At 43.3% G+C, this 27,500-nt stretch overlaps 1 protein-coding gene across 1 annotated transcript in view; it reads right to left on the reverse strand.

Moving 5' to 3' along the window:
* Positions 1 to 27,500, reverse strand: part of LOC135510229 (pyruvate carboxylase, mitochondrial-like) — a 541,364-nt gene that overhangs the window by 110,094 nt on the left and 403,770 nt on the right. The window contains exons 13-14 of the mRNA XM_064931022.1: positions 10,365 to 10,509; positions 7,882 to 7,971 (exon numbers count right to left, since the gene is read on the reverse strand). Coding sequence (XP_064787094.1) covers positions 7,882 to 7,971; positions 10,365 to 10,509 — 235 coding nt within the window. The remainder of the gene's footprint in view (positions 1 to 7,881; positions 7,972 to 10,364; positions 10,510 to 27,500) is intronic.

Below are 27,500 nucleotides of genomic sequence, written 5' to 3' on the forward strand. Positions count from 1 at the left end.
AGTAGGGGACTATAACTAGTCTAATGTAGCAGGGGACTATAACTAGTCTAATGTAGCAGGGGACTATAACTAGGTTAATGTAGCAGGGGACTATAACTAGTCTAATGTAGCAGGGGGACTATAACTAGGTTAATGTAGCAGGGGACTATAACTAGGTTAATGTAGCAGGGGGACTATAACTAGGTTAATGTAGTAGGGGACTATAACTAGTCTAATGTAGCAGGGGACTATAACTAGTCTAATGTAACAGGGGACTATAACTAGGTTAATGTAGCAGGGGACTATAACTAGTCTAATGTAACAGGGGGACTATAACTAGTCTAATGTAACAGGGGACTATAACTAGTCTAATGTAGCAGGGGACTATAACTAGGTTAATGTAGCAGGGGACTATAACTAGGTTAATGTAGCAGGGGGACTATAACTAGTCTAATGTAGCAGGGGACTATAACTAGGTTAATGTAGCAGGGGGACTATAACTAGGTTAATGTAGCAGGGGACTATAACTAGGTTAACGTAGCAGGGGACTATAACTAGTCTAATGTAACAGGGGACTATAACTAGTCTAATGTAACAGGGGACTATAACTAGTCTAATGTAACAGGGGACTATAACTAGGTTAATGTAGCAGGGGACTATAACTAGTCTAATGTAGCAGGGGACTTTAACTAGTCTAATGTAGCAGGGGACTATAACTAGTCAATGTAGCAGGGGACTATAACTAGGTTAATGTAGCAGGGGACTATAACTAGGTTAACGTAGCAGGGGACTATAACTAGTCTAATGTAGCAGGGGACTATAACTAGTCTAATGTAGCAGGGGACTATAACTAGGTTAATGTAGCAGGGGACTATAACTAGTCTAATGTAGCAGGGGACTATAACTAGTCTAATGTAGCAGGGGACTATAACTAGTCTAATGTAGCAGGAGACTATAACTAGGTTAATGTAGCAGGGGACTATAACTAGTCTAATGTAACAGGGGACTATAACTAGTCTAATGTAGCAGGGGACTATAACTAGGTTAATGTAGCAGTGGACTATAACTAGTCTAATGTAGCAGGGGGACTATAACTAGGTTAATGTAGCATGGGACTATAACTAGTCTAATGTAGCAGGGGACTATAACTAGGTTAATGTAGCAGGGGACTATAACTAGGTTAATGTAGCAGGGGGACTGTAACTAGTCTAATGTAGCAGGGGGATTATAACTAGTCTAATGTAGCAGGGGACTATAACTAGGTTAATGTAGCAGGGGACTATAACTAGTCTAATGTAGCAGGGGGACTATAACTAGGTTAATGTAGGAGGGGACTATAACTAGTCTAATGTAGCAGGGGGACTATAACTAGTCTAATGTAGCAGGGGGACTATAACTAGTCTAATGTAACAGGGGACTATAACTAGTCTAATGTAACAGGGGACTATAACTAGTCTAATGTAACAGGGGACTATAACTAGTCTATTGTAACAGGGGACTATAACTAGTCTAATGTAACAGGGGACTATAACTAGTCTAATGTAACAGGGGCCTATAACTAGTCTAATGTAGCAGGGGACTATAACTAGTCTAATGTAGCAGGGGACTATAACTTGTTTAATGTAGCAGGGGACTATAACTAGGTTAATGTAGCAGGGGACTATAACTAGTCTAATGTAGCAGGGGACTATAACTAGGTTAATGTAACAGGGGACTATAACTAGGTTAATGTAGCAGGGGGACTATAACTAGGTTAATGTAGCAGGGGACTATAACTAGGTTAATGTAGCGGGGGGACTATAACTAGGTTAATGTAGCGGGGGACTATAACTAGGTTAATGTAGCAGGGGGACTATAACTAGGTTAATGTAGCAGGGGGACTATAACTAGGTTAATGTAGCAGGGGACTATAACTAGTCTAATGTAGCAGGGGACTTTAACTAGTCTAATGTAGCAGGGGACTATAACTAGTCTAATGTAGCAGGGGACTATAACTAGTCTAATGTAGCAGGGGACTATAACTAGGTTAATGTAGCAGGGGACTATAACTAGTCTAATGTAGCAGGGGACTATAACTAGTCTAATGTAGCAGGGGACTATAACTAGGTTAATGTAGCAGGGGGACTATAACTAGTCTAATGTAGCGGGGGGACTATAACTAGGTTAATGTAGCAGGGGGACTATAACTAGTCTAATGTAGCGGGGGACTATAACTAGTCTAATGTAGCAGGAGGACTATAACTAGGTTAATGTAGCAGGGGGACTATAACTAGGTTAATGTAACAGGGGACTATAACTAGTCTAATGTAGCAGGGGACTATATCTTCAAATATGAAATAAGTACTAATACATGAACTGAAAATATGACATTGATTTCTCTCACTCCTGTCTCCATCCCTTTCAATCCGTCTTGACTTGGATAGTGAAGTGCAACATTGTAGCCCTTCAAATCAACCAGCTGATGAGCCCAATGACCGTATACATGAGGTCTGACCCCAAGCTGTTTTTCAGCAAGTCTGAACCCTCAGAGTTTCCCGTTCCAGTGAGCTTGGGACAGGCGCAGCTGTTTTTCTATAAAGGAAAATATGTTCAGGTATTTTATGAAGTCTCAACTGGGTGTGTGGGATCCTCAGAAGGTGACATTTTGATCTTTCACGCCGAGGCCTGCTGATTATCGACGGGTAGAAGAGTTTGGGAAAGAGTTTTCAAATACTGTGAGGAACTGTTATCATTCATATTTAGACAATAAGAAATCAGACATCCCCAAAATGGGCAACTTTCCTACATTTGCTCGCAGCAGACCTGTTAACCTACTTCTACAAGGTGACCAGTTAACCTACTTCTACAAGGTGACCAGTTAACCTACTTCTACAAGTTGATCAGTTAACCTATTTCTACAAGGTGACCAGTTAACCTACTTCTACAAGGTGACCAGTTATCCTACTTCTACAAGGTGACCAGTTAACCTACTTCTACAAGGTGACCAGTTAACCTATTTCTACAAGGTGACCAGTTATCCTACTTCTACAAGGTGACCAGTTAACCTACTTCTACAAGGTGACCAGTTAACCTACTTCTACAAGGTGACCAGTTAACCTATTTCTACAAGGTGACCAGTTAACCTATTTCTACAAGGTGACCAGTTAACCTACTTCTACATGGTGACCAGTTATCCTACTTCTACAAGGTGACCAGTTAACCTACTTCTACAAGGTGACCAGTTATCCTACTTCTACAAGGTGACCAGTTAACCTACTTCTACATGGTGACCAGTTAACCTATTTCTACAAGGTGACCAGTTAACCTACTTCTACAAGTTGACCAGTTATCTTACTTCCACAAGGTGACCAGTTAGCCTACTTCTATAAGGTGACCAGTTAGCCTACTTCTATAAGGTGACCAGTTATCCTAAATCTACAAGGTGACCAGTTAACCTACTTCTACAAGGTGACCAGTTATCCTACTTCTACAAGGTGACCAGTTATCCTACTTCTACAAGGTGACCAGTTAACCTATTTCTATAAGGTGACCAGTTAGCCTACTTCTACAAGGTGACCAGTTAACCTACTTCTACAAGATGACCAGTTATCCTACTTCTACATGGTGACCAGTTATCCTACCTCTACAAGGTGACCAGTTATCCTACATCTACAAGGTGACCAGTTATCCTACTTCTACAAGGTGACCAGTTATCCTACTTCTACAAGATGACCAGTTATCCTACTTCTACAAGGTGACCAGTTAGCCTACTTCTATAAGGTGACCAGTTAGCCTACTTCTATAAGGTGACCAGTTATCCTAAATCTACAAGGTGACCAGTTAACCTACTTCTACAAGGTGACCAGTTAACCTACTTCTACAAGGTGACCAGTTATCCTACTTCTACAAGGTGACCAGTTAACCTATTTCTACAAGGTGACCAGTTAGCCTACTTCTACAAGGTGACCAGTTAACCTACTTCTACAAGGTGACCAGTTAACCTACTTCTACAAGGTGACCAGTTATCCTACTTCCACAAGGTGACCATTTATCCTAAATCTGCAAGGTGACCAGTTATCCTACTTCTACATGGTGACCAGTTATCCTACTTCTACAAGGTGACCAGTTAACCTACTTCTACAAGGTGACCAGTTATCCTACTTCTACATGGTGACCAGTTATCCTACCTCTACAAGGTGACCAGTTAACCTACTTCTATAAGGTGACCAGTTATCCTACTTCTACAAGGTGACCAGTTATCCTACTTCTACAAGGTGTCCAGTTAACCTACTTCTCCCTGTCCACATTACGATGATCGAAAAACCAGACACGTGCTCCTCGCTCACATCTCACTCCTAACAAAATACAATGAAACATTTGACATAACTCATAAATGACGGTATGATATGATCCTTAACTTGTTTCTAACAAGTGTAGCAAGTTGTCAACAACGTTTCAACTCCGAGAATGAGAATGGATGTAAATGAATGTAATTAATAGATGCATTAACAGAAATGAATGTGACCAAATGATGGGGATGAACGGTACATTTTCTGCTGGTAACATTTGTAATGGGGAATTACTAATTACTAACAATTGGATACAACGAAATTGGGGAGAAAAAAGGGTTAAAATTTAAAACAAAAAGAAAAACGAAAGGTGATTGTTTTCAACCCCCTGCTCTCAGGATCCCTACTCAAAAACATCTTCCCGCGATTATGCCCCCAAGCCGACACCACGACGGCCCTCAACGAACTACTCTGGACTATGTGCAAACTGGAAACTGCATATCCTGAGGGCCGCAGTTTATTATAGCTGGGGACTTTAACAAAGGAAATCTGAGGAAAACACATCTCCTGTGCTACATGCACAACAAGAACCCTGGATCATTGCTTCTCTCTGGCTACAAGGCCACCCCTGCCCTCAGTTGGCAAATCAGATCATTCCTCCATTCTACTGCTGCCCACTTATAGAAGAATAACTTAAACAGGAAGCTCCCATGGTAAGAACAGTTCAAGGTTGGTCTGACCAATAGGAATCTGTCCTTTAAGACTGTTTTGGTCATGCGTACCGGAAAAAGTTCTGGGTTGGTCTGACCAATAGGAATCTGTCCTTTAAGACTGTTTTGGTCATGCATACCGGAAAACGTTCTGGGTTGGTCTGACCAATAGGAATCTGTCCTTTAAGACTGTTTTGGTCATGCGTACTGGAAAAAGTTCTGGGTTGCTTCAGAACATTTCCCAGTATACACTGACTCGGGAATGGGTTCATCAGGAAGTGCATAGAGGATGTTGTTCCTACAGTGAACTTATCCAAACCAAGAACTTATCCAAACCAAGAACTTATCCAAACCAAAAACTGTGGATAGAAGGCAATATTGACGAATAACTGAAAGCGCAACCAAAACATTTAACCATAGAAAGTTGAGTGGGAACATGGACGTGTACAAACAGACCAGCTACGACCTCAGTAAGACAATCAAAGAGGCAAAACGACAGTACAGGGACAAATTGTTGCAATTCAATAGCTCAGACATGAGACGTACTGTGTGTGGCAGGGACTCAGCCACGTAGGGCACACAGACTCCTCGCTCCCAGAAAAACTAGACACCTTCTTCGCCCAATTCGCGGGAAACAACATTGAGCCGTCGGCTCAAGTCCCCAACACCCACAAGGACTGTGTGCTCTCGTTCTTCATAATCCAACATCAGTAAGTCATTTAAGCATGTTAACCCTTGCAGGTCTGCTGGCCAAGGCAGCATCCTTGCCGTATCCTTAGAGCATGTGCAGACCAACTGGTGTCTGTTGTCCCCAGTTGCTTAATTAAAAATGCCCACCATTGTTCATGTACTCAAGAAAAGTTACTGAACTAAATTACTATTTGCCCGGTAGCACTCACTTATGTCATCATGAAGTGCTTTGAGGGGTTAATTAAGGATCATATCACCTCCACCTTACCCGACACCCTAGACCCACTTCAGTTTGCATACCGCCCCAACAGATCCACAGCCCTATCCCAGCTGGACAAGAGAAATAATTTAGCTAGGTATTACTGAACCATTTGAGCTAGAAACACAAGCATTTAGCTAGGTATTACTGAGCTGATGGCGCTAGAAACACAAGCATTCAGCTAGGTATTACTGAGCTGATGGCGCTAGAAACACAAGCATTTAGCTAGGTATTACTGAGCTGATGGCGCTAGAAACACAAGCATTTAGCTAGGTATTACTGAACCGTTGGAGCTAGAAACACAGGCATTTAGCTAGGTATTACTGAGCTGATGGCGCTAGAAACACAAGCATTTAGCTAGGTATTACTGAGCTGATGGCGCTAGAAACACAAGCATTTAGCTAGGTATTACTGAACTGTTGGAGCTAGAAACACAGGCATTTAGCTAGATATTACTGAGATGATGGCTCTAGAAACACAAGCATTTAGCTAGCTATCACTGAACTTTTGGAGCTAGAAACACAAGCATTTAGCTAGATATCACTGAACTTTTGGAGCTAGAAACACAAGCATTTAGCTAGCTATCACTAAACTTTTGGAGCTAGAAACACAAGCATTTAGCTAGCTATCACTGAACGTTTGGAGCTAGAAACACAAGCACTTAGCTAGCTATCACTGAACTTTTGGAGCTAGAAACACAAGCATTTAGCTAGCTATCACTGAACTTTTGGAGCTAGAAACACAAGCATTTAGCTAGCTATCACTGAACTTTTGGAGCTAGAAACACAAGCATTTAGCTAGGTATTACTGAACCGTTGGAGCTAGAAACACAAGCATTTAGCTAGCTATCACTGAACTTTTGGAGCTAGAAACACAAGCATTTAGCTAGGTATTACTGAACCGTTGGAGCTAGAAACACAAGCATTTAGCTAGCTATCACTGAACTTTTGGAGCTAGAAACACAAGCATTTAGCTAGGTATTACTGAACCGTTGGAGCTAGAAACACAAGCATTTAGCTAGCTATCACTGAACTTTTGGAGCTAGAAACACAAGCATTTAGCTAGGTATTACTGAACCGTTGGAGCTAGAAACACAAGCATTTAGCTAGCTATCACTGAACTTTTGGAGCTAGAAACACAAGCATTTAGCTAGGTATTACTGAACCGTTGGAGCTAGAAACACAAGCATTTAGCTAGCTATCACTGAACTTTTGGAGCTAGAAACACAAGCATTTAGCTAGGTATTACTGAACCGTTGGAGCTAGAAACACAAGCATTTAGCTAGCTATCACTGAACTTTTGGAGCTAGAAACACAAGCATTTAGCTAGGTATTACTGAACCGTTGGAGCTAGAAACACAAGCATTTAGCTAGCTATCACTGAACTTTTGGAGCTAGAAACACAAGCATTTAGCTAGGTATTACTGAACCGTTGGAGCTAGAAACACAAGCATTTAGCTAGCTATCACTGAACTTTTGGAGCTAGAAACACAAGCATTTAGCTAGGTATTACTGAACCGTTGGAGCTAGAAACACAAGTATTTAGCTAGCTATCACTGAACTTTTGGAGCTAGAAACACAAGCATTTAGCTAGCTATCACTGAACTTTTGGAGCTAGAAACACAAGCATTTAGCTAGCTATCACTGAACTTTTGGAGCTAGAAACACAAGCATTTAGCTAGCTATCACTGAACTTTTGGAGCTAGAAACACAAGCATTTAGCTAGGTATTACTGAACCATTGGAGCTAGAAACACAAGCCTTTAGCTCCACCTGCCATATCATCAGTACATCTGTTATATGTGTCCAAAAAACTTGATTTGATTTGTATGGAGTATGTGTGTCTGTGACAGTATGACGTGTGCACTGTAAATTCATTGTAAAGTGGAAAGTCAAATCTGTTCTCTAATTGGCTTAAATCAACACTGTTGGGATGTTGATTCTGTTCTCTGATTGGCAGAGTGTTGATTGACCCACCCATGGGTACAGTAGGGATGACAGGGTCGATGGGAGAGGGCTTAGCCTTGACAGGAATGGGTGTGGTTGGTCCGTTCACCATCACATGACCTGAAAAGGAGACACATGTGGAGGTCAAGGGTCAAGTATCAAAGACTGGGATTGCAAATCAATCAATGAATAAATGAATAAATCATCACTCAAAAATATATTTATAAAGCTGTTTAACATCAGCAGTGCTTTTACAGTTACCTGGCCTAAAGCCCCTAAAAAGACCAAACAGAAGCAGAATAACAGTTACCTGGCCTAAAGCCCAAAGAGCGAACAGAAGCAGAATAACAGTTACCTGGCCTAAAGCCCCTAAAAAGATCAAACAGATTCAGAATAACAGTTACCTGGCCTAAATCCCAAAGAGCAAACAGAATAAGAGTAACAGTTACCTGGCCTAAAGCCCAGAGAGCAAACAGAAGCAGAATAACAGTTACCTGGCCTAAAGCCCAAAGAGCGAACAGAAGCAGAATAACAGTTACCTGGCCTAAAGCCCCTAAAAAGACCAAACAGATTCAGAATAACAGTTACCTGGCCTAAATCCCAAAGAGCAAACAGAATAAGAGTAACAGTTACCTGGCCTAAAGCCCAAAGAGCGAACAGAAGCAGAATAACAGTTACCTGGCCTAAAGTCCCAAAAAAGACCAAACAGAAGCAGAATAACAGTTACCTGGCCTAAAGCCCAAAGAGCGAACAGAAGCAGAATAACAGTTACCTGGCCTAAAGCCCCTAAAAAGACCAAACAGATTCAGAATAACAGTTACCTGGCCTAAATCCCAAAGAGCAAACAGAATAAGAGTAACAGTTACCTGGCCTAAAGCCCAAAGAGCGAACAGAAGCAGAATAACAGTTACCTGGCCTAAAGTCCCAAAAAAGACCAAACAGAAGCAGAATAACAGTTACCTGGCCTAAAGCCCCTAAAAAGACCAAACAGATTCAGAATAACAGTTACCTGGCCTAAATCCCAAAGAGCAAACAGAATAAGAGTAACAGTTACCTGGCCTAAAGCCCAAAGAGCAAACAGAATCAGAATAACAGTTACCTGGCCTAAAGCCCAAAGAGCAAACAGAAGCAGAATAACAGTTACCTGGCCTAAAGCCCAAAGAGCGAACAGAAGCAGAATAACAGTTACCTGGCCTAAAGCCCAAAGAGCAAACAGAAGCAGAATAACAGTTACCTGGCCTAAAGCCCAAAGAGCGAACAGAAGCAGAATAACAGTTACCTGGCCTAAAGCCCAAAGAGCGAACAGAAGCAGAATAACAGTTACCTGGCCTAAAGTCCCTAAAAAGACCAAACAGATTCAGAATAACAGTTACCTGGCCTAAATCCCAAAGAGCAAACAGAATCAGAATAACAGTTACCTGGCCTAAAGCCCAAAGAGCAAACAGAAGCAGAATAACAGTTACCTGGCCTAAAGCCCAAAGAGCGAACAGAAGCAGAATAACAGTTACCTGGCCTAAAGCCCAAAGAGCGAACAGAAGCAGAATAACAGTTACCTGGCCTAAAGCCCAAAGAGCGAACAGAAGCAGAATAACAGTTACCTGGCCTAAAGCCCAAAGAGCGAACAGAAGCAGAATAACAGTTACCTGGCCTAAAGCCCAAAGAGCAAACAGAAGCAGAATAACAGTTACCTGGCCTAAAGCCCAAAGACCAAACAGAAGCAGAATAACAGTTACCTGGCCTAAAGTCCCAAAAAAGACCAAACAGAAGCAGAATAACAGTTACCTGGCCTAAAGTCCCAAAAAAGACCAAACAGAAGCAGAATAACAGTTACCTGGCCTAAAGCCCAAAGAGCAAACAGAAGCAGAATAACAGGTACCTGGCCTAAAGCCCAAAGAGCGAACAGAAGCAGAATAACAGTTACCTGGCCTAAATCCCAAAGAGCAAACAGAAGCAGAATAACAGTTACCAGGCCTAAAGCCCAGAGTACAAACAGAAGCAGAATAACAGTTACCTGGCCTAAAGTCCCAAAAAAGACCAAACAGAAGCAGAATAACAGTTACCTGGCCTAAAGCCCAAAGAGCAAACAGAAGCAGAATAACAGGTACCTGGCCTAAAGCCCAAAGAGCGAACAGAAGCAGAATAACAGTTACCTGGCCTAAATCCCAAAGAGCAAACAGAAGCAGAATAACAGTTACCTGGCCTAAAGTCCCAAAAAAGACCAAACAGAAGCAGAATAACAGTTACCTGGCCTAAAGCAAAAAGAGCAAACAGAAGCAGAATAACAGGTACCTGGCCTAAAGCCCAAAGAGCAACCAGAAGCAGAATAACAGTTACCTGGCCTAAATCCCAAAGAGCAAACAGAAGCAGAATAACAGTTACCTGGCCTAAAGCCCAGAGTACAAACAGAAGCAGAATAACAGTTACCTGGCCTAAAGCCCAAAGAGCAAACAGAAGCAGAATAACAGTTAAATAACAACTCCTGGGAGAGGAGCCAAGGAAACTTGTGTTGGTACCCAGGTAGTGCAGCAGTTTCTGTGCTCTGTTCTGGACTGGCTTCATGATAAACAGGTTCTGGTTCTCATCTATAAACTGAGTGTCCACTGTACTGTGTAGAAATTGGTGATTACTCAGAACATTCTGGAGGAAGGGGATGTTGGTCTGAGAGAGAGAGAGAGAGAGAGAGAGAGAGAGAGAGAGAGAGAGAGCGAGAGAGAGAGAGAGAGAGAGAGAGAGAGAGGGGAAGAGAGAGAGTGATTGAGAGTGAGAGTGAGAGAAAGACAGAGTGAGAGAGACAGGGAGAGAGAGAGAGATAGTTTAATTATTAATTAATGGAATATGTTTTATATGTTTGTTTTTGGATGTGGGGGGGGGGGATGAAAGGGAAAGTAACCCATCGTTTAACTGTGTACATTTCATACATTTTTAATATGATGTGAAATGTAGCCACACAAACACACACACGCACACACAGACACTCACACACACAGACACTCACTCACACACACAGACACTCACAACTCAGAGCTTTGGGAGCTGGATAACAGTGAAAAGACATCTCCTGGGAGAGAGCGAGAGTGTGTGTGTGTGTGTGTGTGTGTGTGTGTGTGTGTGTGTGTGTGTGTGTGTGTGTGTGTGTGTGTGTGTGTGTGTGTGTGTGTGTGTGTGTGTGTGTGTGATCTGCAGCCAAGTCGCTCAAGATCCACAGAACCTGAAGTCCATTTGATCAAACAGTGAGATTTTATTGGTGTCGCAGAGCAGATGTAGACCTACTTACCAAGACGCTACACTCAGCACTTTAAATACACAAAGAGCGAGAGAAAAGACAAAACCAATTTTGAAAACAAATCTAATTTTGATAAACTCTCATATCAATTTGGTGAAATGCCACAGTCTGCAATCACAGCAGCTGTAACGTGGAAGGAGAGGAGGACCAAAACGCAGCGTGGTAAGTGTTCACCATATGTTAATTGAAAAACTGAACAATACATAAAATAACAACGAAGAGAAAACAAACCAGTTCTGTCAGGTGAACCAGACACTAAACAGAAATGAAAAACCCACAACCAAAATGGGTGAAAACAGGCTACCCAAGTATGATTCTCAATCAGAGACAACAATCGACACCTGCCTCTGATTGACAACCATACGAGGCCAAACACATAGAAATATAACAACATAGAAAAAATAACATAAGATTACCCACCCCAACTCACGCCCTGACCAACCTAACACAAAGACATACACAATAAACTAAAGTCAGAATGCGACAGCAGCAAGATTTGTGACCTGTTGGCACAAGAAAACCCGTTGTAAATACAACCCATATTTATTTGTTTTTTTCCTTTTGCACAATAACTATTTTCAAGTCATTTACAACACTGTAAATAGATATAATATAGCATTTGGAAGTCTGAGTCTGGGTTAATGAGTTACTGCTGAGTCTGGGTTAATGAGTTACTGCTGAGTCTGGGTTAATGAGTTACTGCTGAGTCTGGGTTAATGAGTTACTGCTGAGTCTGGGTTAATGAGTTACTGCTGAGTCTGGGTTAATGAGTTAATCTGCTGAGTCTGGGTTAATGAGGTACTGCTGAGTCTGGGTTAATGAGTTACTGCTGAGTCTGGGTTAATGAGTTACTGCTGAGTCTGGGTTAATGAGATACAGCTGAGTCTGGGTTAATGAGTTAGCCTGCTGAGTCTGGGTTAATGAGTTACTGCTGAGTCTGGGTTAATGAGTTACTGCTGAGTCTGGGTTAATGAGTTAGCCTGCTGAGTCTGGGTTAATGAGTTACTGCTGAGTCTGGGTTAATGAGTTACTGCTGAGTCTGGGTTAATGAGTTACTGCTGAGTCTGGGTTAATGAGTTACTGCTGAGTCTGGGTTAATGAGATACTGCTGAGTCTGGGTTAATGAGTTACTGCTGAGTCTGGGTTAATGAGTTACTGCTGAGTCTGGGTTAATGAGTTAATCTGCTGAGTCTGGGTTAATGAGGTACTGCTGAGTCTGGGTTAATGAGTTACTGCTGAGTCTGGGTTAATGAGTTAGCCTGCTGAGTCTGGGTTAATGAGTTACTGCTGAGTCTGGGTTAATGAGTTACTGCTGAGTCTGGGTTAATGAGTTACTGCTGAGTCTGGGTTAATGAGATACTGCTGAGTCTGGGTTAATGAGTTACTGCTGAGTCTGGGTTAATGAGTTACTGCTGAGTCTGGGTTAATGAGATACTGCTGAGTCTGGGTTAATGAGTTAATCTGCTGAGTCTGGGTTAATGAGTTAATCTGCTGAGTCTGGGTTAATGAGTTACTGCTGAGTCTGGGTTAATGAGATACTGCTGAGTCTGGGTTAATGAGTTACTGCTGAGTCTGGGTTAATGAGTTACTGCTGAGTCTGGGTTAATGAGTTACTGCTGAGTCTGGTTTAATGAGATACTGCTGAGTCTGGGTTAATGAGTTAGCCTGCTGAGTCTGGGTTAATGAGTTACTGCTGAGTCTGGGTTAATGAGTTAGCCTGCTGAGTCTGGGTTAATGAGTTACTGCTGAGTCTGGGTTAATGAGTTACTGCTGAGTCTGGGTTAATGAGTTAGCCTGCTGAGTCTGGGTTAATGAGTTACTGCTGAGTCTGGGTTAATGAGTTACTGCTGAGTCTGGGTTAATGAGTTACTGCTGAGTCTGGGTTAATGAGATACTGCTGATTCTGGGTTAATGAGTTACTGCTGAGTCTGGGTTAATGAGATACTGCTGAGTCTGCGTTAATGAGTTACTGCTGAGTCTGGGTTAATGAGATACTGCTGAGTCTGGGTTAATGAGTTACTGCTGAGTCTGGGTTAATGAGATACTGTTGAGTCTGGGTTAATGAGTTACTGCTGAGTCTGGGTTAATGAGTTACTGCTGAGTCTGGGTTAATGAGATACTGCTGAGTCTGAGTTAATGAGTTACTGCTGAGTCTGGGTTAATGAGTTACTGCTGAGTCTGGGTTAATGAGTTACTGCTGAGTCTGGGTTAATGAGATACTGCTGAGTCTGGGTTAATGAGTTACTGCTGAGTCTGGGTTAATGAGTTACTGCTGAGTCTGGGTTAATGAGTTACTGCTGAGTCTGGGTTAATGAGTTACTGCTGAGTCTGGGTTAATGAGATACTGCTGAGTCTGGGTTAATGAGTTACTGCTGAGTCTGGGTTAATGAGTTACTGCTGAGTCTGGGTTAATGAGTTACTGCTGAGTCTGGGTTAATGAGTTACTGCTGAGTCTGGGTTAATGAGATACTGCTGAGTCTGGGTTAATGAGATACTGCTGAGTCTGGGTTAATGAGTTACTGCTGAGTCTGGGTTAATGAGTTAGCCTGCTGAGTCTGGGTTAATGAGTTACTGCTGAGTCTGGGTTAATGAGTTACTGCTGAGTCTGGGTTAATGAGTTACTGCTGAGTCTGGGTTAATGAGTTAGCCTGCTGAGTCTGGGTTAATGAGGTACTGCTGAGTCTGGGTTAATGAGATACTGCTGAGTCTGGGTTAATGAGTTAGCCTGCTGAGTCTGGGTTAATGAGATACTGCTGAGTCTGGGTTAATGAGATACTGCTGAGTCTGGGTTAATGAGTTACTGCTGAGTCTGGGTTAATGAGTGACTGCTGAGTCTGGGTTAATGAGTGACTGCTGAGTCTGGGTTAATGAGTGACTGCTGAGTCTGGGTTAATGAGTTAGCCTGCTGAGTCTGAGTTAATGAGTTACTGCTGAGTCTGGGTTAATGAGATACTGCTGAGTCTGGGTTAATGAGTTAGCCTGCTGAGTCTGAGTTAATGAGTTACTGCTGAGTCTGGGTTAATGAGTTAGCCTGCTGAGTCTGGGTTAATGAGATACTGCTGAGTCTGGGTTAATGAGTTACTGCTGAGTCTGGGTTAATGAGTGACTGCTGAGTCTGGGTTAATGAGTTAGCCTGCTGAGTCTGGGTTAATGAGTTAGCCTGCTGAGTCTGGGTTAATGAGTTAGCCTGCTGAGTCTGGGTTAATGAGGTACTGCTGAGTCTGGGTTAATGAGGTACTGCTGAGTCTGGGTTAATGAGTTACTGCTGAGTATGGGTTAATGAGTTACTGCTGAGTCTGGGTTAATGAGTTACTGCTGAGTCTGGGTTAATGAGTTACTGCTGAGTCTGGGTTAATGAGATAGCCTGCTGAGTCTGGGTTAATTAGTTAGCCTGCTGAGTCTGGGTTAATGAGATACTGCTGAGTCTGGGTTAATGAGTTACTGCTGAGTCTGGGTTAATGAGTTACTGCTGAGTCTGGGTTAATGTGTTACTGCTGAGTCTGGGTTAATGAGTTACTGCTGAGTCTGGGTTAATGAGATACTGCTGAGTCTGGGTTAATGAGTTACTGCTGAGTCTGGGTTAATGAGTTACTGATGAGTCTGGGTTAATGAGGTACTGCTGAGTCTGGGTTAATGAGTTACTGCTGAGTCTGGGTTAATGAGTTACTGCTGAGTCTGGGTTAATGAGATACTGCTGAGTCTGGGTTAATGAGTTACTGCTGAGTCTGGGTTAATGAGGTACTGCTGAGTCTGGGTTAATGAGATACTGCTGAGTCTGGGTTAATGAGATACTGCTGAGTCTGGGTTAATGAGTTAGCCTGATGAGTCTGGGTTAAAGAGTCACTGCTGAGTCTGGGTTAATGAGTTAGCCTGCTGAGTCTGGGTTAATGAGATACAGCTGAGTCTGGGTTAATGAGTTACCTCTGAGTCTGGGTTAATGAGATACAGCTGAGTCTGGGTTAATTAGTTACCTCTGAGTCTGGGTTAATGAGATACAGCTGAGTCTGGGTTAATGAGTTAGCCTGCTGAGTCTGGGTTAATGAGTTAGCCTGCTGAGTCTGGGTTAATTAGTTAGCCTGCTGAGTCTGGGTTAATGAGTTAGCCTGCTGAGTCTGGGTTAATGAGTTACTGCTGAGTCTGGGTTAATGAGTTACCTCTGAGTCTGGGTTAATGAGATACAGCTGAGTCTGGGTTAATGAGTTAGCCTGCTGAGTCTGGGTTAATGAGTTAGCCTGCTGAGTCTGGGTTAATGAGTTAGCCTGCTGAGTCTGGGTTAATGAGGTACTGCTGAGTCTGGGTTAATGAGTTACTGCTGAGTCTGGGTTAATGAGATAGCCTGCTGAGTCTGGGTTAATTAGTTAGCCTGCTGAGTCTGGGTTAATGAGTTACTGCTGAGTCTGGGTTAATGAGTTACTGCTGAGTCTGGGTTAATGAGGTACTGCTGAGTCTGGGTTAATGAGTTACTGCTGAGTCTGGGTTAATGAGATACTGCTGAGTCTGGGTTAATGAGGTACTGCTGAGTCTGGGTTAATGAGTTACTGCTGAGTCTGGGTTAATGAGATACTGCTGAGTCTGGGTTAATGAGTTACTGCTGAGTCTGGGTTAATGAGTTACTGCTGAGTCTGAGTTAATGAGTTACTGCTGAGTCTGGGTTAATGAGTTACTGCTGAGTCTGGGTTAATGAGATACTGCTGAGTCTGGGTTAATGAGATACTGCTGAGTCTGGGTTAATGAGATACTGCTGAGTCTGGGTTAATGAGTTACTGCTGAGTCTGGGTTAATGAGTTACTGCTGAGTCTGAGTTAATGAGTTACTGCTGAGTCTGGGTTAATGAGTTACTGCTGAGTCTGGTTAATGAGTTACTGCTGAGTCTGGGTTAATGAGATACTGCTGAGTCTGGGTTAATGAGTTACTGCTGAGTCTGAGTTAATGAGTTACTGCTGAGTCTGGGTTAATGAGTTACTGCTGAGTCTGGGTTAATGAGTTACTGCTGAGTCTGGGTTAATGAGATACTGCTGAGTCTGGGTTAATGAGTTAGCCTGCTGAGTCTGGGTTAATGAGATACTGCTGAGTCTGGGTTAATGAGTGACTGCTGAGTCTGGGTTAATGAGTTACTGCTGAGTCTGGGTTAATGAGTTACTGCTGAGTCTGGGTTAATGAGATACTGCTGAGTCTGGGTTAATGAGTTACTGCTGAGTCTGGGTTAATGAGATACTGCTGAGTCTGGGTTAATGAGTTACTGCTGAGTCTGGGTTAATGAGATACTGCTGAGTCTGGGTTAATGAGTTACTGCTGAGTCTGGGTTAATGAGATACTGCTGAGTCTGGGTTAATGAGATACTGCTGAGTCTGGGTTAATGAGTTACTGCTGAGTCTGGGTTAATGAGTTACTGCTGAGTCTGGGTTAATGAGATACTGCTGAGTCTGGGTTAATGAGATACTGCTGAGTCTGGGTTAATGAGTTACTGCTGAGTCTGGGTTAATGAGATACTGCTGAGTCTGGGTTAATGAGATACTGCTGAGTCTGGGTTAATGAGTTACTGCTGAGTCTGGGTTAATGAGTTAGCCTGCTGAGTCTGGGTTAATGAGTTACTGCTGAGTCTGGGTTAATGAGTTAGCCTGCTGAGTCTGGGTTAATGAGTTAGCCTGCTGAGTCTGGGTTAATGAGTTACTGCTGAGTCTGGGTTAATGAGATACTGCTGAGTCTGGGTTAATGAGATACTGCTGAGTCTGGGTTAATGAGTTACTGCTGAGTCTGGGTTAATGAGATACTGCTGAGTCTGGGTTAATGAGATACTGCTGAGTCTGGGTTAATGAGTTACTGCTGAGTCTGGGTTAATGAGTTAGCCTGCTGAGTCTGGGTTAATGAGTTACTGCTGAGTCTGGGTTAATGAGTTAGCCTGCTGAGTCTGGGTTAATGAGTTAGCCTGCTGAGTCTGGGTTAATGAGTTACTGCTGAGTCTGGGTAAATGAGTTAGCCTGCTGAGTCTGGGTTAATGAGGTACTGCTGAGTCTGGGTTAATGAGTTACTGCTGAGTCTGGGTTAATGAGTTAGCCTGCTGAGTCTGGGTTAATGAGTTAGCCTGCTGAGTCTGGGTTAATGAGGTACTGCTGAGTCTGGGTTAATGAGTTAGCCTGCTGAGTCTGGGTTAATGAGTTACTGCTGAGTCTGGGTTAATGAGTTAGCCTGCTGAGTCTGGGTTAATGAGATACTGCTGAGTCTGGGTTAATGAGGTACTGCTGAGTCTGGGTTAATGAGTTACTGCTGAGTCTGGGATAATGAGGTACTAATGAGTCTGGGTTAATGAGATACTGCTGAGTCTGGGTTAATGAGTTACTGCTGAGTCTGGGTTAATGAGTTACTGCTGAGTCTGGGTTAATGAGATACTGCTGAGTCTGGGTTAATGAGATACTGCTGAGTCTGGGTTAATGAGTTACTGCTGAGTCTGGGTTAATGAGTTACTGCTGAGTCTGGGTTATATGAGTTACTGCTGAGTATGGGTTAATGAGTTACTGCTGAGTCTGGGTTAATGAGTTACTGCTGAGTCTGGGTTAATGAGATACTGCTGAGTCTGGGTTAATGAGTTACTGCTGAGTCTGAGTTAATGAGTTACTGCTGAGTCTGGGTTAATGAGTTACTGCTGAGTCTGGGTTAATGAGTTACTGCTGAGTCTGGGTTAATGAGTTACTGCTGAGTCTGGGTTAATGAGTTACTTCTGAGTCTGGGTTAATGAGATACTGCTGAGTCTGGGTTAATGAGTTACTGCTGAGTCTGGGTTAATGAGTTACTGCTGAGTCTGGGTTAATGAGTTAGCCTGCTGAGTCTGGGTTAATGAGATACTGCTGAGTCTGGGTTAATGAGGTACTGCTGAGTCTGGGTTAATGAGTTAGCCTGCTGAGTCTGGGTTAATGAGTTAGCCTGCTGAGTCTGGGTTAATGAGTTACTGCTGAGTCTGGGTTAATGAGTTAGCCTGCTGAGTCTGGGTTAATGAGTTAGCCTGCTGAGTCTGGGTTAATGAGTTACTGCTGAGTCTGGGTTAATGAGTTACTGCTGAGTCTGGGTTAATGAGTTAGCCTGCTGAGTCTGGGTTAATGAGGTACTGCTGAGTCTGGGTTAATGAGTTACTGCTGAGTCTGGGTTAATGAGTTAGCCTGCTGAGTCTGGGTTAATGAGTTAGCCTGCTGAGTCTGGGTTAATGAGTTAGCCTGCTGAGTCTGGGTTAATGAGTTACTGCTGAGTCTGGGTTAATGAGTTAGCCTGCTGAGTCTGGGTTAATGAGTTAGCCTGCTGAGTCTGGGTTAATGAGTTACTGCTGAGTCTGGGTTAATGAGTTAGCCTGCTGAGTCTGGGTTAATGAGTTAGCCTGCTGAGTCTGGGTTAATGAGTTACTGCTGAGTCTGGGTTAATGAGTTACTGCTGAGTCTGGGTTAATGAGTTAGCCTGCTGAGTCTGGGTTAATGAGGTACTGCTGAGTCTGGGTTAATGAGTTACTGCTGAGTCTGGGTTAATGAGTTAGCCTGCTGAGTCTGGGTTAATGAGTTAGCCTGCTGAGTCTGGGTTAATGAGTTAGCCTGCTGAGTCTGGGTTAATGAGTTACTGCTGAGTCTGGGTTAATGAGTTAGCCTGCTGAGTCTGGGTTAATGAGTTACTGCTGAGTCTGGGTTAATGAGTTAGCCTGCTGAGTCTGGGTTAATGAGTTACTGCTGAGTCTGGGTTAATGAGTTAGCCTGCTGAGTCTGGGTTAATGAGATACTGCTGAGTCTGGGTTAATGAGTTAGCCTGCTGAGTCTGGGTTAATGAGTTACTGCTGAGTCTGGGTTAATGAGTTACTGCTGAGTCTGGGTTAATGAGTTACTGCTGAGTCTGGGTTAATGAGTTACTGCTGAGTCTGGGTTAATGAGTTACTGCTGAGTCTGGGTTAATGAGATACTGCTGAGTCTGGGTTAATGAGATACTGCTGAGTCTGGGTTAATGAGTTACTGCTGAGTCTGGGTTAATGAGATACTGCTGAGTCTGGGTTAATGAGTTACTGCTGAGTCTGGGTTAATGAGTTAGCCTGCTGAGTCTGGGTTAATGAGATACTGCTGAGTCTGGGTTAATGAGGTACTGCTGAGTCTGGGTTAATGAGTTAGCCTGCTGAGTCTGGGTTAATGAGTTAGCCTGCTGAGTCTGGGTTAATGAGTTACTGCTGAGTCTGGGTTAATGAGTTAGCCTGCTGAGTCTGGGTTAATGAGTTAGCCTGCTGAGTCTGGGTTAATGAGTTACTGCTGAGTCTGGGTTAATGAGTTACTGCTGAGTCTGGGTTAATGAGTTAGCCTGCTGAGTCTGGGTTAATGAGGTACTGCTGAGTCTGGGTTAATGAGTTACTGCTGAGTCTGGGTTAATGAGTTAGCCTGCTGAGTCTGGGTTAATGAGTTAGCCTGCTGAGTCTGGGTTAATGAGTTAGCCTGCTGAGTCTGGGTTAATGAGTTACTGCTGAGTCTGGGTTAATGAGTTAGCCTGCTGAGTCTGGGTTAATGAGTTAGCCTGCTGAGTCTGGGTTAATGAGTTACTGCTGAGTCTGGGTTAATGAGTTAGCCTGCTGAGTCTGGGTTAATGAGTTAGCCTGCTGAGTCTGGGTTAATGAGTTACTGCTGAGTCTGGGTTAATGAGTTACTGCTGAGTCTGGGTTAATGAGTTAGCCTGCTGAGTCTGGGTTAATGAGGTACTGCTGAGTCTGGGTTAATGAGTTACTGCTGAGTCTGGGTTAATGAGTTAGCCTGCTGAGTCTGAGTTAATGAGTTAGCCTGCTGAGTCTGGGTTAATGAGTTAGCCTGCTGAGTCTGGGTTAATGAGTTACTGCTGAGTCTGGGTTAATGAGTTAGCCTGCTGAGTCTGGGTTAATGAGTTACTGCTGAGTCTGGGTTAATGAGTTAGCCTGCTGAGTCTGGGTTAATGAGTTACTGCTGAGTCTGGGTTAATGAGTTAGCCTGCTGAGTCTGGGTTAATGAGATACTGCTGAGTCTGGGTTAATGAGTTAGCCTGCTGAGTCTGGGTTAATGAGTTACTGCTGAGTCTGGGTTAATGAGTTAGCCTGCTGAGTCTGGGTTAATGAGATACTGCTGAGTCTGGGTTAATGAGGTACTGCTGAGTCTGGGTTAATGAGATACTGCTGAGTCTGGGTTAATGAGTTACTACTGAGTCTGGGTTAATGAGTTACTGCTGAGTCTGGGTTAATGAGATACTGCTGAGTCTGGGTTAATGAGATACTGCTGAGTCTGGGTTAATGAGTTACTGCTGAGTCTGGGTTAATGAGTTACTGCTGAGTCTGGGTTAATGAGTTACTGCTGAGTCTGGGTTAATGAGTTAGCCTGCTGAGTCTGGGTTAATGAGGTACTGCTGAGTCTGGGTTAATGAGTTACTGCTGAGTCTGGGTTAATGAGTTAGCCTGCTGAGTCTGGGTTAATGAGTTAGCCTGCTGAGTCTGGGTTAATGAGTTAGCCTGCTGAGTCTGGGTTAATGAGTTACTGCTGAGTCTGGGTTAATGAGTTAGCCTGCTGAGTCTGGGTTAATGAGTTACTGCTGAGTCTGGGTTAATGAGTTAGCCTGCTGAGTCTGGGTTAATGAGTTACTGCTGAGTCTGGGTTAATGAGTTAGCCTGCTGAGTCTGGGTTAATGAGATACTGCTGAGTCTGGGTTAATGAGTTAGCCTGCTGAGTCTGGGTTAATGAGTTACTGCTGAGTCTGGGTTAATGAGTTAGCCTGCTGAGTCTGGGTTAATGAGATACTGCTGAGTCTGGGTTAATGAGGTACTGCTGAGTCTGGGTTAATGAGATACTGCTGAGTCTGGGTTAATGAGTTACTGCTGAGTCTGGGTTAATGAGATACTGCTGAGTCTGGGTTAATGAGTTACTGCTGAGTCTGGGTTAATGAGTTACTGCTGAGTCTGGGTTAATGAGATACTGCTGAGTCTGGGTTAATGAGATACTGCTGAGTCTGGGTTAATGAGTTACTGCTGAGTCTGGGTTAATGAGTTACTGCTGAGTCTGGGTTAATGAGATACTGCTGAGTCTGGGTTAATGAGTTACTGCTGAGTCTGGGTTAATGAGTTACTGCTGAGTCTGGGTTAATGAGTTACTGCTGAGTCTGGGTTAATGAGTTACTGCTGAGTCTGGGTTAATGAGTTACTGCTGAGTCTGGGTTAATGAGATACTGCTGAGTCTGGGTTAATGAGATACTGCTGAGTCTGGGTTAATGAGTTAGCCTGCTGAGTCTGAGTTAATGAGATACTGCTGAGTCTGGGTTAATGAGTTACTGCTGAGTCTGGGTTAATGAGTTACTGCTGAGTCTGGGTTAATGAGTTACTGCTGAGTCTGGGTTAATGAGTTACTGCTGAGTCTGGGTTAATGAGTTACTGCTGAGTCTGGGTTAATGAGTTACTGCTGAGTCTGGGTTAATGAGTTACTGCTGAGTCTGGGTTAATGAGATACTGCTGAGTCTGGGTTAATGAGTTACTGCTGAGTCTGGGTTAATGAGATACTGCTGAGTCTGGGTTAATGAGATACTGCTGAGTCTGAGTTAATGAGTTAATCTGCTGAGTCTGGGTTAATGAGATACTGCTGAGTCTGGGTTAATGAGTTAGCCTACTGAGTCTGGGTTAATGAGATACTGCTGAGTCTGGGTTAATGAGATACTGCTGAGTCTGGGTTAATGAGATACTGCTGAGTCTGATTTAATGAGTTAATCTGCTGAGTCTGGGTTAATGAGATACTGCTGAGTCTGGGTTAATGAGATACTGCTGAGTCTGGGTTAATGAGTTACTGCTGAGTCTGGGTTAATGAGTTACTGCTGAGTCTGGGTTAATGAGTTAATCTGCTGAGTCTGAGTTACTGCTGAGTCTGGGTTAATGAGTTACTGCTGAGTCTGGGTTAATGAGTTACTGCTGAGTCTGGGTTAATGAGATACTGCTGAGTCTGGGTAATGAGTTAGCCTGCTGAGTCTGGGTTAATGAGTTACTGCTGAGTCTGAGTTAATTAATTACTGCTGAGTCTGGGTTAATGAGTTAATCTGCTGAGTCTGAGTTACTGCTGAGTCTGGGTTAATGAGTTACTGCTGAGTCTGGGTTAATGAGTTACTGCTGAGTCTGGGTTAATGAGTTACTGCTGAGTCTGGGTTAATGAGTTACTGCTGAGTCTGTGTTAATGAGATACTGCTGAGTCTGGGTTAATGAGTTACTGCTGAGTCTGGGTTAATGAGTTACTGCTGAGTTTTGGTTAATGAGTTACTGCTGAGTCTGGGTTAATGAGTTACTGCTGAGTCTGGGTTAATGAGATACTGCTGAGTCTGGGTTAATGAGTTACTGCTGAGTCTGGGTTAATGAGTTACTGCTGAGTCTGAGTTAATGAGTTACTGCTGAGTCTGGGTTAATGAGTTACTGCTGAGTCTGGGTTAATGAGTTACTGCTGAGTCTGGGTTAATGAGATACTGCTGAGTCTGGGTTAATGAGTTACTGCTGAGTCTGGGTTAATGAGATACTGCTGAGTCTGGGTTAATGAGTTACTGCTGAGTCTGGGTTAATGAGTTACTGCTGAGTCTGGGTTAATGAGTTACTGCTGAGTCTGGGTTAATGAGTTACTGCTGAGTCTGGGTTAATGAGATACTGCTGAGTCTGGGTTAATGAGTTACTGCTGAGTCTGGGTTAATGAGTTACTGCTGAGTCTGGGTTAATGAGTTACTGCTGAGTCTGGGTTAATGAGTTACTGCTGAGTCTGAGTTAATGAGTTACTGCTGAGTCTGGGTTAATGAGTTACTGCTGAGTCTGGGTTAATGAGTTACTGCTGAGTCTGGGTTAATGAGTTACTGCTGAGTCTGGGTTAATGAGATACTGCTGAGTCTGGGTTAATGAGTTACTGCTGAGTCTGGGTTAATGAGTTACTGCTGAGTCTGGGTTAATGAGTTACTGCTGAGTCTGGGTTAATGAGTTACTGCTGAGTCTGGGTTAATGAGTTACTGCTGAGTCTGGGTTAATGAGTTAATCTGCTGAGTCTGGGTTAATGAGTTACTGCTGAGTCTGGGTTAATGAGTTAATCTGCTGAGTCTGGGTTAATGAGTTACTGCTGAGTCTGGGTTAATGAGTTACTGCTGAGTCTGGGTTAATGAGATACTGCTGAGTCTGGGTTAAATGAGTTACTGCTGAGTCTGGGTTAATGAGTTACTGCTGAGTCTGGGTTAATGAGTTAGCCTGCTGAGTCTGGGTTAATGAGATACTGCTGAGTCTGGGTTAATGAGTTACTGCTGAGTCTGGGTTAATGAGTTAGCCTGCTGAGTCTGGGTTAATGAGTTACTGCTGAGTATGGGTTAATGAGTTACTGCTGAGTCTGGGTTAATGAGTTACTGCTGAGTCTGGGTTAATGAGTTACTGCTGAGTCTGGGTTAATGAGTTACTGCTGAGTCTGAGTTAATGAGTTACTGCTGAGTCTGGGTTAATGAGATACTGCTGAGTCTGGGTTAATGAGATACTGCTGAGTCTGGGTTAATGAGTTACTGCTGAGTCTGGGTTAATGAGTTAGCCTGCTGAGTCTGGGTTAATGAGTTACTGCTGAGTCTGGGTTAATGAGTTACTGCTGAGTCTGGGTTAATGAGTTACTGCTGAGTCTGGGTTAATGAGTTACTGCTGAGTCTGGGTTAATGAGTTGCTGCTGAGTCTGGGTTAATGAGTTACTGCTGAGTCTGAGTTAATGAGTTACTGCTGAGTCTGGGTTAATGAGTTAATCTGCTGAGTCTGGGTTAATGAGTTACTGCTGAGTCTGGGTTAATGAGTTACTGCTGAGTCTGGGTTAATGAGATACTGCTGAGTCTGGGTTAAATGAGTTACTGCTGAGTCTGGGTTAATGAGTTACTGCTGAGTCTGGGTTAATGAGTTAGCCTGCTGAGTCTGGGTTAATGAGATACTGCTGAGTCTGGGTTAATGAGTTACTGCTGAGTCTGGGTTAATGAGTTAGCCTGCTGAGTCTGGGTTAATGAGTTACTGCTGAGTATGGGTTAATGAGTTACTGCTGAGTCTGGGTTAATGAGTTACTGCTGAGTCTGGGTTAATGAGTTACTGCTGAGTCTGGGTTAATGAGTTACTGCTGAGTCTGGGTTAATGAGTTACTGCTGAGTCTGGGTTAATGAGTTACTGCTGAGTCTGGGTTAATGAGTTACTGCTGAGTCTGGGTTAATGAGATACTGCTGAGTCTGGGTTAATGAGTTACTGCTGAGTCTGGGTTAATGAGTTACTGCTGAGTCTGGGTTAATGAGTTACTGCTGAGTCTGGGTTAATGAGTTACTGCTGAGTCTGGGTTAATGAGTTACTGCTGAGTCTGGGTTAATGAGTTAATCTGCTGAGTCTGGGTTAATGAGTTACTGCTGAGTCTGGGTTAATGAGTTACTGCTGAGTCTGGGTTAATGAGATACTGCTGAGTCTGGGTTAATGAGTTAGCCTGCTGAGTCTGGGTTAATGAGTTAATCTGCTGAGTCTGAGTTACTGCTGAGTCTGGGTTAATGAGTTACTGCTGAGTCTGGGTTAATGAGTTACTGCTGAGTCTGGGTTAATGAGTTACTGCTGAGTCTGGGTTAATGAGTTACTGCTGAGTCTGGGTTAATGAGTTACTGCTGAGTCTGGGTTAATGAGTTACTGCTGAGTCTGGGTTAATGAGATACTGCTGAGTCTGGGTTAATGAGATACTGCTGAGTCTGGGTTAATGAGTTACTGCTGAGTCTGGGTTAATGAGTTACTGCTGAGTCTGGGTTAATGAGTTACTGCTGAGTCTGGGTTAATGAGTTAGCCTGCTGAGTCTGGGTTAATGAGTTACTGCTGAGTCTGGGTTAATGAGTTACTGCTGAGTCTGGGTTAATGAGTTACTGCTGAGTCTGGGTTAATGAGTTACTGCTGAGTCTGAGTTAATGAGATACTGCTGAGTCTGGGTTAATGAGTTACTGCTGAGTCTGGGTTAATGAGGTACTGCTGAGTCTGGGTTAATGAGTTAGCCTGCTGAGTCTGGGTTAATGAGTTACTGCTGAGTCTGGGTTAATGAGATACTGCTGAGTCTGAGTTAATGAGTTACTGCTGAGTCTGGGTTAATGAGTTACTGCTGAGTCTGGGTTAATGAGTTAGCCTGCTGAGTCTGGGTTAATGAGTTACTGCTGAGTCTGGGTTAATGAGTTACTGCTGAGTCTGGGTTAATGAGTTACTGCTGAGTCTGGGTTAATGAGTTAGCCTGCTGAGTCTGGGTTAATGAGTTACTGCTGAGTCTGGGTTAATGAGATACTGCTGAGTCTGAGTTAATGAGTTACTGCTGAGTCTGGGTTAATGAGTTACTGCTGAGTCTGGGTTAATGAGTTAGCCTGCTGAGTCTGGGTTAATGAGTTACTGCTGAGTCTGGGTTAATGAGTTACTGCTGAGTCTGGGTTAATGAGTTACTGCTGAGTCTGGGTTAATGAGTTACTGCTGAGTCTGGGTTAATGAGTTACTGCTGAGTCTGGGTTAATGAGATACTGCTGAGTCTGGGTTAATGAGATACTGCTGAGTCTGGGTTAATGAGTTAGCCTGCTGAGTCTGAGTTAATGAGATACTGCTGAGTCTGGGTTAATGAGTTACTGCTGAGTCTGGGTTAATGAGATACTGCTGAGTCTGGGTTAATGAGTTACTGCTGAGTCTGGGTTAATGAGTTACTGCTGAGTCTGGGTTAATGAGTTACTGCTGAGTCTGGGTTAATGAGTTACTGCTGAGTCTGGGTTAATGAGTTACTGCTGAGTCTGGGTTAATGAGTTACTGCTGAGTCTGGGTTAATGAGATACTGCTGAGTCTGGGTTAATGAGTTACTGCTGAGTCTGGGTTAATGAGATACTGCTGAGTCTGGGTTAATGAGATACTGCTGAGTCTGAGTTAATGAGTTAATCTGCTGAGTCTGGGTTAATGAGATACTGCTGAGTCTGGGTTAATGAGTTAGCCTACTGAGTCTGGGTTAATGAGATACTGCTGAGTCTGGGTTAATGAGATACTGCTGAGTCTGGGTTAATGAGATACTGCTGAGTCTGATTTAATGAGTTAATCTGCTGAGTCTGGGTTAATGAGATACTGCTGAGTCTGGGTTAATGAGATACTGCTGAGTCTGGGTTAATGAGTTACTGCTGAGTCTGGGTTAATGAGTTACTGCTGAGTCTGGGTTAATGAGTTAATCTGCTGAGTCTGAGTTACTGCTGAGTCTGGGTTAATGAGTTACTGCTGAGTCTGGGTTAATGAGTTACTGCTGAGTCTGGGTTAATGAGATACTGCTGAGTCTGGGTAATGAGTTAGCCTGCTGAGTCTGGGTTAATGAGTTACTGCTGAGTCTGAGTTAATTAATTACTGCTGAGTCTGGGTTAATGAGTTAATCTGCTGAGTCTGAGTTACTGCTGAGTCTGGGTTAATGAGTTACTGCTGAGTCTGGGTTAATGAGTTACTGCTGAGTCTGGGTTAATGAGTTACTGCTGAGTCTGGGTTAATGAGTTACTGCTGAGTCTGTGTTAATGAGATACTGCTGAGTCTGGGTTAATGAGTTACTGCTGAGTCTGGGTTAATGAGTTACTGCTGAGTTTTGGTTAATGAGTTACTGCTGAGTCTGGGTTAATGAGTTACTGCTGAGTCTGGGTTAATGAGATACTGCTGAGTCTGGGTTAATGAGTTACTGCTGAGTCTGGGTTAATGAGTTACTGCTGAGTCTGAGTTAATGAGTTACTGCTGAGTCTGGGTTAATGAGTTACTGCTGAGTCTGGGTTAATGAGTTACTGCTGAGTCTGGGTTAATGAGATACTGCTGAGTCTGGGTTAATGAGTTACTGCTGAGTCTGGGTTAATGAGATACTGCTGAGTCTGGGTTAATGAGTTACTGCTGAGTCTGGGTTAATGAGTTACTGCTGAGTCTGGGTTAATGAGTTACTGCTGAGTCTGGGTTAATGAGTTACTGCTGAGTCTGGGTTAATGAGATACTGCTGAGTCTGGGTTAATGAGTTACTGCTGAGTCTGGGTTAATGAGTTACTGCTGAGTCTGGGTTAATGAGTTACTGCTGAGTCTGGGTTAATGAGTTACTGCTGAGTCTGAGTTAATGAGTTACTGCTGAGTCTGGGTTAATGAGTTACTGCTGAGTCTGGGTTAATGAGTTACTGCTGAGTCTGGGTTAATGAGTTACTGCTGAGTCTGGGTTAATGAGATACTGCTGAGTCTGGGTTAATGAGTTACTGCTGAGTCTGGGTTAATGAGTTACTGCTGAGTCTGGGTTAATGAGTTACTGCTGAGTCTGGGTTAATGAGTTACTGCTGAGTCTGGGTTAATGAGTTACTGCTGAGTCTGGGTTAATGAGTTAATCTG

Source organism: Oncorhynchus masou, chromosome 23 (assembly GCF_036934945.1).
Source record: "Oncorhynchus masou masou isolate Uvic2021 chromosome 23, UVic_Omas_1.1, whole genome shotgun sequence".
NCBI classification, from domain to species: domain Eukaryota; kingdom Metazoa; phylum Chordata; class Actinopteri; order Salmoniformes; family Salmonidae; genus Oncorhynchus; species Oncorhynchus masou.